Source organism: Bubalus bubalis, chromosome 3, assembly GCF_019923935.1.
Source record: "Bubalus bubalis isolate 160015118507 breed Murrah chromosome 3, NDDB_SH_1, whole genome shotgun sequence".
Classification (NCBI taxonomy): domain Eukaryota; kingdom Metazoa; phylum Chordata; class Mammalia; order Artiodactyla; family Bovidae; genus Bubalus; species Bubalus bubalis.
The window spans coordinates 170,374,074-170,389,957 of NC_059159.1; the positions used below are offsets into that span (position 1 = coordinate 170,374,074).

General features: G+C 48.5%; 1 protein-coding gene across 1 annotated transcript in view; it reads right to left on the reverse strand.

Annotated features, from left to right (window-relative positions):
• Positions 1-259: 259 nt before the first annotated feature.
• Positions 260-15,884, reverse strand: part of BRINP1 (BMP/retinoic acid inducible neural specific 1) — a 200,040-nt gene continuing 184,415 nt past the window's right edge. The window contains exon 8 of the mRNA XM_006061423.4: positions 260-1,839. Coding sequence (XP_006061485.1) covers positions 699-1,839 — 1,141 coding nt within the window. The 3' untranslated portion in view covers positions 260-698. The remainder of the gene's footprint in view (positions 1,840-15,884) is intronic.

Genomic DNA, 15,884 nt, shown 5'->3' on the forward strand with positions numbered 1-15,884 from the left:
CTGAGGCTAGTTCCCAAACGCAATCCAGGAGATCAACAGGCTGATCTCAAAGGTTTCCTGATGGCTTTACCACGCTGTGATTATGTGAATGCCTCTCCCCCAGTGTCCCGGGGTCCCCTGTTGCTCAGCTTCAGTGAGTTTCGGTTTACTTAGTGTGAGAGGAGCTATCTGGGTGAGTCAGTGCTGGTACTATATCTCCACCCTCATGTGCAGACGAGTCAAAAGAACCACAAGGAATTAGGCATAAAGAGGGAAGAAATCAGAACCGAAGAAATATCTTCTTTATCTATGTCCATTTCCTCCCACAAGGAAAAATGGCAGTGTCGGTTGTACATTACAGATAGCTTTCTCTTTCGTGTTTAATCGTAGCACCTGCACAGCAGAGATCTTTACAATTCGTTGCATATGCTCTCTCCCATCCCCCCCCAACTCAATACAGCACCTGAGGCCTGAGCAGCACCTCCCTCCGAGCTCCTCCCAAGACTGAGACCCTTCTTCACGACAGAGTATAGAAATAACAAACATGCCCCCACGGTTTTATACAGTTGCTAGAACGTTTTTTCATTTCCAACAAATGAAGACTTTTCCTCCTTTCTTTTGAATAGTAATTACACTTTACAAATGTGTGTTTGTTTTGCTTTGCTTGGTTCTGTTCTGTTTGTACAACAAAAGGGAACGCCCGCGGCCAGGAGCCCGGGTTAACAGAGCTTGGCTGTCATCTGATCCGACTGTTTGAGAATCTCGGTGTTGTAGAGATCCAGGGCGTGGTTCACCCTGATGATCTCGCTGTTGGTCAGTTTCAGGCGGTGTTTCAGCATACAGGAGAACAAGTCCAGCTGGGGTTTCCCCGGGGCCACAGGGGGGGCCAGGCGATTGATTCGGTCCCGAATATCCAACAGGAGGAGCATGACAGACGAAGAGGAGTAGAACTGGCCGCCCTGCGTGTAAGACTGGTTGACCTGCTGCACTGCGCTGCGCAGGAGGTCGGCGTTGAACCTCAGGCTGTACCCGAACACCTGCACATCCGAGATCTTGATGTAGAACTGCCTCTTGGAGGGGTCGGACAGGTCCACGGGGCCCTGGCCAGTCTCATTGCGCAGGAGGGTAGGGAGGCGAGTCCGACTGCGTAGGTAGATATGGACCGTCTCGAAAAACGTTTTCCACCGGTTGCCCAGCAGCAGAGTCCAGTTGTAGCACTGGCTGTTCTGGAGGCGGATCTTCTCCCAGCGCGGGTAGCCGAACTCGCCGAAGGGCATGTTCCAGCCCTCAGAGTGGCTCCCGCTGAAGGGGTTGACGTAGACGAAGAACATGGGGTCCAGGCTGCTGTTGCGCATCTGGCAGATGCGCATGGACATGCCGATCACCATGTGGATAAAGTCCATGCGGTTCTTGTTGCTCTTGAGAGTGAGGGACAGGCGCTTGCGCCACCGGGGGTCAAAGAAGGTGTCGAGGCGGATCTCGTTGCTGATGAAGGTGGTGTGGACGTAGAGGCGCGAGTCCATCTTCTGCAGCAGGTACTTGAGCTCTAGGTCCTGGAAGTCCAGGTCGGTCTCGAAGCTGATGAACTGCTCGCTGCGCTCCGAGTCCACGTTCTGCGGTTCGCAGCGGCCTCGGTACAGCTTGTAGCCCTTGTTGCAGGAGCCGCAGAGAGAGATGTTGGCCAGGCTGCACATGGCGCAGCTGTTGTTCCCGCCGATGATGCAGGGGATGGGGCGCTGGCACAGCGTGGTGCTGCCGTGGCACACGCAGCTCCTCTGGCTCTCCAGGAAGGTGCCCCAGAACCCGTTCTCATTGCAGTAGAGAAGTGACTGGACCCTTGCAAGCCACTGCTGAATTGTCCTGGGGGACAGAGGGGAGATGGAGAATGTTAGCCATCATGGGTGGGCTTGTGGTTCTCCAGCTGCTCATGCAAACTGGGGCTGCCCAGAGAATGAAAGGACAGGGTAGGGCAGTTCTCACAGGAAGGGCACTGAATGTCATTGCTGGGAGTGACAGTGTAGCTCTGGGTAATGTTGCAGACCAGCTATATGACCTTGTACTTCCCCTTCTAATGTTAGGTGTCCTCATGTGTAAAAAGGAAAGGGATGGAGTAAAAGTGTTCTTTGAGGTCCTCCCAGCTTTCTAAATCTATTATTCATTCATCTCAAAGGCATTTGATTCAGAAAATTAAAGTGTATAAACTCAAAAACCCTGCTGAATGACAACAGATTGTAGAAAGTCAGCAGTAAAGATGAATTGAGGGGTTATTTCTTTTAACCTACACCTGATGTTTCAACCCTCTTCAAAGATTCCTCCCATAACATCCAAAAACTTCAGCAAAAAACGAATTCTATCTTATATTACTCTGGAGCTCACGGCAGTGCTTCCATATTGATGATCTCACGTGATCCTAACATTGCAGTTTCAAAACATATAAGAAAGATGCTATTCTCCCCATTTTTCTCCAAAATTTCAGTTCAGTGAAATTTCCATCACAGTATGAATGTCTAGGTCCCCCTCTCCACAGCCCCTCAACACTTTTATAAACGAACCTGAGCCTGTCCCAGATTCCAGCCTCTAGAACATTCCAATGAAGACAGATACTCAATCAGATAAGAAGCAACAGAAGAATAAGTTAAAAAAAAAAAAAAAGATGTAAGACAGTCAGCTTAGCGGCCTCTCATCTTTCCTCATTTGTGTGCAAGTCCCCTCTTGGCCGTATTCCACAGTAAGAATAATTCCTTACATGTGTCTAGCACTTTTTACCCTCCCATTTCTCACTTGAGCTTCACAACAACACCCCCAAAATAGCTTGCAACTTGAGGTCAGTCTGAGATTGCTTTGAGTCCTGGCTCCTCCACTCCTGAGCCTGGGGAATGCTGGCGGTTTCCCTCACCTCCCTAATCACTCCTCCCACGCTGGGCTGTGGTAAGGCTGGCATGAATTTTTATGTGAAGTCTTAGCCCCTAACTCGGTAGGTATTAGGGGCTCCATAAAAGTTAGGCTCTTGTTATTCCTGCCAAGGGACTCTCAGCTCCATTTTCTAGACATGGCAAGAGAAGCTTGGAGGCAAATAATACAGCGAGTGGGTAGAGGAACCTTCTGGCTCATAGCCAAGGCTTTTTTTTTTTTTTTTTTTTCCCAAAGAGTGAAGGAAGCGTTTTTCAGGGCTGTCGCGTGCCGCAGTATTGTTGGTGGTGAGGATGACGGTGGTAGAAGTAGCTCGTGATCCTGCATTTTACTTGAGGCCATGCTGTGTGGCACGCGGGATCTTAATTCCCCAACCAGGGATCGAACCCATGCCCCTTGCACTGGGAGCCTGGAGTCTTATCCACTGGACGGCCAGGGATGCCCATTTTAGAAAACTGGAGACAGAAGCCCTTCTGCATTGTACTGCGTTTCTGGTAGGACGTGGAGGTGATGCCCCTGTTCTCTCGCTTCCTCTGCCCAGCCACAATCGCCAAGCCAAGAACCAGGAGACAAGCAGTGCAGCCTAATCCTGAACGGCTCGTGCACTGGCCCAGGCCGAACTTAGTTCGAGGCTCTGCAAGGAACAAGTCACTTCATGTCTCTGAGACGCAGTGTCCATATGCAAGGAGAATAATAAAGCCTATCTTAGGCGGTGAGGGAGAGGACTGAATGAGATGATGTCTTTAAAGCATTTAGCACAGAGCCAGGCATAGACCAATGATTAAAAAGGTAATAATAAGTATTCTTATCCCAGAGAATAAGCTCTTCTTTTGAAGCTACTGAGACGCTTTCAGGATTTCCCTATCTCTCTGGGGTGGAGGGAAACCATTTGGTTACTGGGACGTTTGGAAATGGATACTGTTGAAACTTGGCTTCCCAGAATGCTACCGAGCTTATCAGCTGAGAGAAAATGGAGGCATAATTAGAGCGCTCCTTGAAAGGGCTCTGCCTCTAAGCCCATGGAATGATCCTGGCTGTGGCAATGAAACCTCCCTCAGGATATTCTGAACGCTGTATTGCAGCCCCTGGTTTTTTGGTCAGTTTCCCCTCCAGGCTCTAAGGCATGAGAGAGGGGAGCCCTCCTTCTCTGAGCATGGAGCCCAGAAATGTTTGCTGAATGAATGAGCGGACGAACACTGAATGAATGAACAGACCAAAATTAATATTTTTTCTTATTTTTCATTAAACAACAACAAACTCTGCTTCTGTCTCCCAAGCTGCAGTATTAGTTTTCAATCCCTTCCACCCACACAGCTCCAGGCCTCAGCGGTCTCTGCTTCACGTGGACCAATCCTATTACAGCCTGGAGAACAGCAGAGGGCCCAGCCTTCAGGAAACGGAGCTGGAATGATAATGAGCCGCGTGGCTCCCACCTCCGGAGCCAGAGCATTGACTGAATATGGGGTCTGAGTCATCGGAGAGTGCTGTGAGCCACAGGGGCCCGCCACACGTCTCCGATTGCGTGGTTCTATCTGACCAGAGCGTCATTTCAAAACACCCCTTTCAAAGGACCCACACTTAGCCCCGTCACTCCCTCTCCAGGCGACAGGACAGTACCCCATTGAGAGCTCCTCTGCTCCCATCTGCAAGGCATTCTATAAGCCCGGAGAGCGCCCCCTTTCTCGTGTCTCATCATTGGGACCCTTTGTCAGGACTCCCACCCCCCTCTCCTTGAATCAATGCCTCCTTGTGGCTGGGCTCTCAGCACCCTGGGGGCGGGAGGGAGGGGGCAGATGGAGGCCCCCGGGGAGGCGGCCACCGGCGGAGGGGCAAGGGGCCGATTAGGATTCCAGCCCTGTCGAGCGGGAGGCACCGGGGACAGAGGCCCTCTGAGGCGCAGCCGAGAGCTGCCTGGCACCTGCATAATCGTGAGGTTGTGGGCCGGATCAAAGAAGGCATTAAGGGTCCAGAGGAGGACCGTGAAGGAGGCGGGCGCCCGGGAGGGGGCGGGGAGCACCCGGCGGGAGGAAGACAGTAGGGAGGAGAGAGGTGGGGCCCCGAGAATCCTGGGTGCTGGAGGAGGTGCGGGAGCAGGGGCCAACCCAGAGTTAAGGAGGAGGGGCGGGAGAGGGGACAGAAGTGACGGAGTGAAGGCAGAGTGGAAATGGCAGTGGCTCCGTCGTGTCATGGACTGTAAGTCCGCCAGGCTCCTCTGTCCATGGGATTCTGCAGGCAAGAATACTGGAGTGGGTTGCCATTCCCTTCTCCAGGGGATCTTCCCCACCCAGGGATCGAACCTGGGTCTCCCGCATTGCAGGCAGATTCTTTAGCCACCAGGGAAGCCCCATAATCAGAGTAGGTGGAATGCGAATGAAGCAACTCAGCCACGCCTTGCAGTACTGTAACTCCCAGAATCAGGGAATGTAGACCCCTGATGGGCCATCTGCTTGCAAACAATTCTTTTCTGAAGGAAGGCAGAGAGAGTGGTCAGACTGGGTAGAAATGTTACTGTTAAGTCCCAATTCCCAATGTCAGTGAACTTTCCTTAGATTCTAGTCCTTCATTTTGAAGAGATGAGCGAAACCAGAAAAAAACAAGCTCATCCCAGTTTTTTGCACCCCTGTCCTTTTAGCACAAGCAGCTTCTCATAATGACTCCACTGCCATCAGAGCAATCTTCTGCACCTTCTCCACCTCTAGCTACTGCTCTGGGGAGTGGTCACTGATCCTCAGAAATCCTGCCAGGCTGGATGGCAGGCATGCTTAAAGCCAGCCCAGGGAGTCAGTGAGCAGCTCAACCACCAAGCACTCACTGTACACCAGGTTCCTTGCTGGAGTTCTCCCAGAGCAGCATGGATAACCATTGGCAGCACAGAGAGCGAAGCCCTGAGAAGCAGGCGGACTTGTCTGACATCACAAACTTATTCCACATTCCAGACCAAGCTCTCTGACTCCAGCATGGGCGCACTTTCCGACGAACCACAGTATAAAATTACAGCCGGCCAAAAGAAGGAAGCATGCCATAAGAAGAGATGTAAATGGAAATAATGGGAAAATACTGAAACTTTGAACGTGTGAAGGGCCTATTAGCACATTCCTTGCTTCCCCTGGACCTGCCAGTCATCCCTCTCCTCCATTCTCAGATAATGGGAGCTCACCAACAAGTGCTCAGGGAAAGACTGGGGACCAGGGGTAGGAGGGACCGTGATCTATAAATACCATTTTCCAGGCTGGCTGGCGACAGCTCGCCTCAACCCTTGCAATGCAGGAGCAGTTTAATAGGCCAGCTCCGGGGGGTGGGCGCTGGCACAGTTCCCACCACAAGGTAGTCCATGTGTGACAGTGAGCACCAAATTTTAAGGTGCTTTTCTCTGTCCCTGGAGATCCAAAGCATCTTCCCTTTTCAGCCAAAGCTGAACTTCAATACGTCCAATTCAGCATCTTTCTGCTGGATAGGACCCCAGTTCGTTCTGATGGAGTGGGGGTTGGGGGGAGTGTTGATGAAAGGAAAGGAAGGAGGGCAGGAACTTGCATTTTCATTCCTAAAGCTGGAACCCCCTGGGGCCTGGTAGGCAGGCACCCACAGAGGCAACACACGAAGCAGCTTTGACCACAGAGGCAGAGAACCTTCGAGAAGAAGCAGCCCTGGAAATATCCAGCCCATCACCCTCATGTTTAGACCTGAGCCTTGAGGTCTGGTGAGGTGGAGGATTGATGTTTTCCGAGTGCTTTCTCTATCATGGCAGCCAGCGTTTATCCTCACATTAGCCCCAGGAGATAGGACTGCCTCGTGATTTCCATCCCACAGAGAGGGCTCGGAGGACCAGAGCGGACGGCAATGTGCCCACGGTCACACAGCATGGACACAGAAGATCAGAGCTCAGGATGTCTCCATCCAAACCCCAGTGTGCCCTCCACTCCCTGCTGTAGTGTTCCTCCCCTCTCAAACCCAGGCCGGAGGAGGAGCTGGACGGTGGTCCACGGAGACGCCCCCGCTGCTCCCCTGCAGACTAGGTCTTGGCCTCAGCCAGGGTTTGCCCAGGAACTGACAGGCCTCCCGGCAGCACAGCTGGACTCCCTCCGCATTTGGAGGGCAGAGGCTCTGCCACCCTGGTCTTCCCATCAGTACTTTCAAAGGCGCACGCCTCCCTCTCAGAACCACCCGGGTGGGGAGCCCAGGCTGGAATTCCTAATTCTAGCAAACTTCCTGCTGATTTTAATTGGAGGTTTTGCCCAAGACAGGAATGCAGTGCCAGGCCAGTGGCATTTTAGGGACGATCATACAAATCAAGTGCCAAGGAGAAAGGGGAGAACAGCTCTAGGCTCAAAGAGAAAACTAGAATCCAGAAGTCTCCTTTGCCTACCGGAAGTGTTTGTTTAAAAGGGAGAGTTTTTTTTTTTTAATAATGAAATTGGAAGTCTGAATCATTATTTATGCCCTGTGCTTCTTCCTTGGTATTTCTGTGACACTGTAATGGGTGTCTGAGTAATTCTGTGAGACTCTACAAACGGTGTACTTTACAGAGCAGAGACTAGGAAGACAAACAGTTGTCCTTAGGTCTCTGATGACGCACTGTTTTGGGGGTGCGCTGTGTATACTCTGTGTGTGTGTTGCAGTAACAGTGTTGACCACAGATGAATATACCCATCATGGAGCTCTACTGAAAGAAGCCTCAGTTTATGGACATGCCAGCGAGAACTGGAACTGGCCATCAGACCCACTCAGTGTCCATTCTCCCCACATTCCTATTTAGTTTTAATCATTCCCCTCTCTGAGCTCCTATCTCTGACTTAATAGTTTCTTCTTCTTCCTCTCAGTTTTTCACATGATGTCAGAGATTCCTGGAACAGTTCACAGAGGTGGGAAAAAGACCCGAAGAGAATCCTGGGGTCTCTCCCCACGATGTAGATGTTTTCTGGTTTGGTGTTGTGCCGTGAAGGCAATAGGTCTTTTGGGGGGAGGGCAGAAGCTGAGGGCAGAAGGCAGGAGAGGAAGATTAGCAATGCAAAAATCTGACAGTCTTTAAAATCAGATTGTCAGAAGTTTAACTGGGGAGGATTACGAAACAGCTTTGGCAGTTACAGTTTTGTGTCTGGAAAGAGGTGACAGGTAACATTTTCAAATTTGGCTTTCTGCTTTGGGGCATGGCTGTACTGAAGGCAAGTGAAGGAAGGATCCAGAAGCCTCCTTAGGGCTGACAGAGAGGCTAGAGTGGCAGGAAGCTCCCAGGTGGAGAGCTGCAAGAGCGACTTCCTCTTCCTGGGCAGTGGGCAGGCAGAAAAGCAGACACAGACCGAAAGGCAGGGATGGTAGAAGCGGCCAGTCAGGGCTAAGGGGCTACATCCTGAAGTACAGAGGTGGCCCTCGAGGTCAACGATCCGGGCAGGGAGGGGGCTCAGCCGAGGAAATGCTGGGCCTGCTCTACCACTATTTTGCTGTGGATATTTGACCTTGGATAACTCACTTCACCTCTTTGATCCTCAGTTTATTTATCTGTCAAACGGGAAAGGTAATACCTACCTTACATTTAATCTTCAGAATGAGAATCAGACACACAAAACTCCCGGGAGGTTTGCAGTGAAAGGGCGCTATGATTGACCATTAACCATTATTATTACTGAGGGCAAAGAATAACTGTGTTTCATAAACGTTCCAGGTAAAAATACTCCTCTTGGTTACTAGAAGAGCCCAGTTGCTTATCGCTTAATGTCCCAGTCTCACTGGTCCCTCACCTTCCACGGTTCTAATGAATGCTGTCTCCATGAAGCGTGAAGAAAGAGCTAGATGTGGCTCTGGAGTCAGAAAAGATGGGGTATGGAATCCCAGCTCTGCTGCTCATTACTTAACCTTCAGCTAATCGCTTGTCCTTCCTAAGCTTCAGTTTTCTCAACTACAGAATGGAAGAATAATACATCACTTGCGGGACTGTCTTAAAGATCAGATAAGATAATGGACGCAAAGCTCCTGACATAGCGTAGGCACACACTGTCTCTCACGAATACAAACTGTTGTGTTCCTCTTGAGCTCACAAAGAAAACGGTCCTTTTGAAATAAGTACAGCTTTAAAATTCCAGGGAAAGAATTCAATAATTGTTGCTGGATCCATTGAATATTGATATTAAAACAGCAACCTCAAAATCTCTTCTTGACACAATCTCTTCTATACCCCAGTTTCATTAACAGAGGGATTACAGGTCTAAATGTGAAAAATAATACAATATTAGCATCTCTAAAACACCTTTTAGAAGAAAACAGAGAGGGGCATCATTATGAGATTGGAGTAGGTAAAGATTTCTTAACACAGCTCACCATAAAGGGGGAAAAAACACATTGATTAATAGGGGTATATTAAGATTAAAACATATCCATCAAAAGATACCATTCAAAGAGTGGAAAGACAAGCCTGAGTTAGAAAATATATTTGCATTACCTGTACCCAATCACAGACTGTATTTATAGTCCATAAATAACTCCTACGCTGGCTGGATGCTGGGCTAGTCAAAGTCAGTTCATACTGCCTGAGTCTGCCACTCCTTTCTGAGTCTCTTTAAACCAGAGGAGATGCAATTATCACGATTTACATTTTTCTTTGCAAAGTTCTCACTAAACTGTTTAATAAATGTGATATGTGTCCCCCACCCCCAAAAAATGACCAAAAGGGGAAGTAGGCAACTGATATGATGATATGACCAGGCAGGTCAAAAAGAGGATATTCAAAAGGCAATAAGCACATGAAACTCCATGTCATTAGTCATCAGGACCACGTCAACTAAAATTGCAACAGGATGTACTGCAGGATGCTACGATCAAAATAAAAAGGACAAGAGACACTAAGTGTATGTTCATATCCACAAGGACGTGGAACAATGGAAAACTCTTCTGGCTGAGCTACCTGCAAGAGAGATCACTGGCTCAGCAATGTTGGGAAAATCAGGAAGTACCTACTGAAGCATCTGTAAAGCTGAATAAGCCCGCCCCTAGTAGACCGCACAGAGTCGGACACGACTGAAGGGACTTAGCAGCAGCAGCAGCAGTAGACACCCAACACAATGCACACGGAAGTTCACCCCAGGGCATGTGGAAGACAGCAGCACGTCCTTCATGGCCCCATGCTGGAGACTGTGCAGCAGGAGAACGGAGGTCTAGAAACACAGGGGAGCGCCCTTGCGAATGAGTGTGCCAAAACCACACAAAACGGCACGGAGGAATCTCACAGAAGAACGAAAGGTAAAAGAAAGCCAGATACCAAGATCCACATTGTATAAAAGAAGGAAAACTGCACTAGAGTGGGAGCAGCCCTGAGAGGCATGACTCCCTTGGAGAGAAGGCTGGTGGTACCTAATGGGAGCGAAGAGGACCGAGGGGCTTCTGCCCTGGGGATGACGCCCTGCTCCTGGATCTGGGTGCTGGTTACATGTAGGAATTCATTTTGTGAAAATTCATCTTGCTGCACACTTAACGGGATTTTCACTTGCTATATAACTCTAACACTTCCATAAAACATTTACCCCCCCCAAAAAATCATCCTTTAAAACAACCGGAAAAACACTATTAAGGCAGCAATATGTTACATTTTTCTATCACTTTTAAACTTTCTAAAGCTCTTCCAATGGGTTCTCAGATTTCGATCTGCACACCTTTTCTGTGTCATAGGTTGGATTGGAAAGGGTATCAGGGATTATTAAGAATATGAAAAACTGGGCTCAGAGAGGCAACAAGATGTCCTCAAGGTCACCAGTGAGTTGTTGCATTGCTGAGATTACAACTTGCCCAGGTGTGAGTTTGTTGGGCAATGTGGAGGGTGGAGGTGGGGAGGAGCACAGGGAAATGGTGCTGAAGAGGATAAAGAGCTACAGAAATGGTTAGAACTTGGTTCTATTTCTGACAATCCTCTGGAGTCTATTCTGAACAGGAAGCCACTTCTGAGCCTCAGGAAAGAAAAAAAAGAAAAACTAAAACAACAAAAAGGGTCTGAAGATGCTTATTTTCTTGTCTTACGTCAACGGAGTGAGTCAATTGCCCTACCTGCTACGAATGCACAAGGACACCCAGGGGTGGGCCTGGAGACATCCCTGGTAGCGCTGGGCTGAACAAGCCTTGTGCATCCCTTATGCGGGAGTCAGCTGCAAGCACACATCTCTGCCCCTCACCCCGAGCGTGCACCCTTGGGGTGCTGTGGGGTTTGGCCTCACTGCCTTCTTTACCCCCATAAATAGAAAGGAAATGCAAAACAAATTCTTAGTTAAAGCTTCATTGCCTCAATGGTTGGGAGGGTACGTCTAGGCTTCTGTGACTGACAGCAGGCTGCCCTGAGCCAGCCAAGGGTTATCTGTGGGCTTGTACCTCTTCCTCCATAGGACAGTTGAATACACACTCAAAATGGGTCTTTGTCACGAATTCACTATGCCCCCCGCCCCCCAAGCAGGGTGCCTGCACTGGTATGGTACACACACCCATCGGCAGGTCAGGGGCCATGAAAGAAGGTGAAAGTGAAAAGTGACTGGGGTCTCCTGCGTTGTAGGTGGATTCTTTACCAACTGAGCTGTGAGGGAAGCCCCAGGGCCCACGAAAGCAGCAATTAACTATGGAGGGTGCAGCGGTCTGTGTGTTTAGCGTGGCAGATTTTCAGAGTTCCAGACTGGAATGATGCCTAGACAAGCCTTGGTCCGTGGGCACCTGAGAATAACCCACTTGAGGTCACAAGGAGTACCTGGACCCCCCGAAGCAGAGTATTTCCTTGGAGGAAGGAGGCACCCTGCACACAGCTCACCTTCTCTCAAGGGGATGCACAGCCTTCTCCCTAGGTGCCTGTGCACTGGGAAGGGGAAATAGTCACACTTTTCAAGCATTACTGGGCACTGGCTTTGAACGGATAATCTTTCTAGGAGACACAGAACGTCACTGTGGTCTACTAATCAGCATAGGTGTTTATGCGGGGGTCAGGTATCAGTGGAACTTTCATTTGGGTTCTCTCAGAGAGTCTGGCGGTTATTTCCTGTGGTTATTTCCCCAGTCTTCTGGAATACTCCACAGCTGGCAGAATCCCCTTCCTTCCCATTTCTGGTACCCTTTTCAAATAATAAAAATTATACTATGGAACATCCTCTCCCTTTAACCAGTTTCCAAGAGTACAAAAGAAGAACAACAACATTTACCTAGGCTGAAGCACAGTGTAGGGGGCATAAACCACAAGATAAATCCACTAAAACAACCGCTGTCTTGATTGATGAAGATTCTCAAGGGCCAGTTTGTATTAGAAAATATTTCTTCACAAGGTCCGTGAACAGTGCACTGCCCTCTGTACTAAAATGTATCACAGTGGAAAAAAGCAAACAAATGAAAAGCCCACAATGTACAGCAGGGAGCCTTGCATCCTCTGACACTCCTGCCACAGACAGGAGATCTCTGGTACCTCCCCTTGAATCTGTACGGGTTCCTGGCACCTTTGATCGCTGAAATGGGGCAGAAGCGATTCACTTAGTTTACAGACTCAGCTCTCAAGAGACCAGTAGCTTCTACTTCTCGTATCTTAGAAAATTTCCCATGGAGCTCTGAGACCACTTATAAGCAGTCTGACCACACTGCTGGAGAGAACACATGAGCAGACCCTGAAGATGGGAGCTGCCCAGCTGAGCCCAGCTTTCTGACCCTCTCTGCTAAGGCTCCGGATATGCAAGCGAAGCTTTCTTAGAACCTCCAGCCCAGCCCAGCTGCCAGCAGAATACCACTGAGAGGCTGCAAGTAACTTCCTGTGCAACAGAAGAACTGCCCAGCCAATTCTGGTGCAAATTTCCAACTCACAGATCATGAGCATAATATAATGATTGGTGCTTTAAGGGCCTAAATTTGGGTCACTTTGTTAAACAGCAATAAGTATTCAAATTATTATATACCCTGAGCCCCTGGAGAGAACCCAGGATCTCTCTTCCCTGTTCCATTACTACCCAAGTTATATAACTGAATGAGGCAGAACTTCAAAAATGTCTCCTCCCTTCCCAGGCTCTAACCCCAGGACTTGTGGATATGGTAAGATATCATTCCCAAGACTGTGTCCTGATATTTGGCACAGAGATTATCTAGGTGACCTAATCTAATTAGAGGTGTCTCTTTAAGAGCAGAGAGTTTTCTCTCCTGCTGGCAGAAAGGGAATTTGGAGAGATCTGACTCATTGGAAAAGACTCTGATGCTGGGAGGGATTGGGGGCAGGAGGAGAAGGGGACGACAGAGAATGAGATGGCTGGATGGCATCACTGACTCGATGGACATGAGTCTGAGTGAACTCCAGGAGTTGGTGATGGACAGGGAGGCCTGGTGTGCTGCGATTCATGGGGTCGCACAGAGTCAGACACGACTGAGCGACTGAACTGAACTGAACTGAACTGAAGCAAGAGAAGGACTTGCTGCACCTTTGTTCCTATGAAGGCGCAGTGGTCCACGTACCAGGACTGGAGAATAGCCTCTAGGAGCTAAGAGTGACCTCTGGACCAATGACCAGCAAGGAAAAAGTAACCTCAGTCCTACAACCACAAAGAAGTGAGTTCTGCTAACAACCAGACTGGGCTTGGAAGAGGGTTCTACTCACAACTTCAACATCTTGACTTCTGCCTGTGAGATATCAGCAAAAGATCCAGCCACACCAGGCCTAGCCTTCTGACCCATGGGAGCTGTGAGATAATAAATACGTGTTGCTTTCAGCCTCTAAATGTGTGGTGGTGTGTTACAGAGCAATACACAAGCAATATAATGTGTATATTTGCAAGGAAGTCAAGCCAGTCAATCCTAAGGGAAATCAATCCTGAATATTCATTAGAAGGAGTGATGCTGAAGCTGAAGCTTCAATACTTTGGCCACCTGATGAGAAGAGCTGACACATTAGAAAAGACCCTGATGCTGGGAAAGATTGAAGGCAGGAGGAGAAGGGGATGACAGAGGATGAGATGGTTGGATGGCATCAATGACTCAATGGACATTAGTTTGAACAAGCTCTGTGAAACAAGCTCTGTGAAAAGGACAGGGAAGCCTGGCGTGCTGCAAGTTCATGGGGTTGCAAAGAGTCGGACACGACTGAGCAACTGAACGACAGCTCTGTTTCATTTCACTCTTTAATAAAATGACAGGAGTAGGTTAGATGACCTTTTAGGCTCCCTGACAGCTATGGCATTGTATGCTTTTGTCATTTTAGGCCATTTAGCCTTCCTGAGCTTCAGATTCCCAAGGTAAAGCACAGGCGCAGGCCCAGGCCTGTGCTGCTTTTACTTTACCTGCTAGATCTCAAGATCTCTGTAAACAGAGCTGTCTTATTCACCAGTCCACCAGGACCCCTTGCACAATGCCTGGCACTTAGCAGGTAATCACTAAGTATCTGCTGGATGAAGGAATGCATGGGAAAATGAACGAAGATTTGGTGTAATTATGAATGCACATATTCGCCAACACGAACAAAGGGCTATGCCTATACAGGAGGGCAACAGAAGAAGGGGTATTATTTCACAACGCTGGGCTGGTCGTTAATCTCTGTAAGCCTTAGTTTTCTCACCTGTGCCTGGGGAGTCTAATCCGTGTTCTAGCTCTACCTTCTCAAGTTAATACAAGGATCAGATAAGACCAGTACTGTGACAGTCCTTTGCAAAACAAAATAATCTATAGGTAAGGTATCTGTCTTGTACATAAGGTATTTGTCTTAGTAATAGTTTACTTTTTAGAGTTAGGAATGCCTCTAAGCCAAATGGGGTAAATTTATTCCCTAATTATACCAGGGACTGAGTGTCTTCCTGCTGTTATTTTGGCCGCTGCTGGTTAGCAGTCCTGCCACCTCTCAGCAGGCGTTGTACCTGCTGGGAGACTGAGCCATTAGCATCTGTTTAAGCAGAAGGTGTTAGAAACTCAACTCAAAGGAGTCTGGCTGGAGGCTGAGGCTCTCTCTTGTCAGGAACTCACAGCCTGTGGCAGCACACCAAGTATCCTGGGCCACTGCCTCTCCACCTGGAGTAACTCGTTCTCTTCCTCTGCTGTGTGCAGAGGAACCCTACCCTTTAAAACATTCAGAAAGAATGCTTCTGTGACCAGACAAGTTTTAGAAAATACACACATGATCCCTTCTCTACTGAATTTTTTTTTTTAAAAACTTAACATTTCCTAAACTTATTCAACCAACACATTCCTCCCCTTCTCCCACTCCTTCACCCCTTCCCAATATCCTATCGATGCCCTTAAGGGAACTAATGTTTGCATGGTTTCCACCAAGTGCACACATCATGGGATGAGACTATATTTATGGCAGTGAAGAGAGGCTTCTAATCCAAGGTGAGTTTGGTCCCCAGACCAGCAATATCACTATCATCTTGGACCTGGGACCCATGCCCCACCTATGGAATCAGAGACCCCGGGGGAAGCGTCCAGCCAGCTGTGTTAAAAAAGCCCTCCTGGTCATGGTGAGGACCACTGCCCTAGCCAACAGATCAGTGGTAAAGCTCATGTCAGCACAGGGAAGAAACACCAAATCCTCTTATATCCCGGTGAGAGAGTCCACTGATTCTCTAGAGAACATTTCCTAATTGCATTCTGGTATTTTCCCCCAAAGGTTACTCATCATCTAAAAGGTAATATACAAATTCCACAGCTGGATATTCAATCCCTCCACAATTTCACTTCAAAACACTGATCTAATCTTATTTAATAACAATTAGGGCAACCCCACTAAGAGCTAGTATTTGTTTACTCTTTGGTATATGCTAAGAACACTAGAGGTCCTAGAGATAGATTCAAGAAAATTAGAGATACCAAGGGAACATTTCATGCAAAGATGGGCTCGATAAAGGACAGAAATGGTATGGAACTAACAGAAGCAGAAGATATTAAGAGGTGGCAAGAATATACAGAAGAACTATACAAAAAAGAGCTTCATGACCCAGATAATCACAATGGTGTGATCACTCACCTAGAGCCAGACATCCTGGAATGTGAAGTCAAGTGGGCCTTAGAAAGCATCACTATGA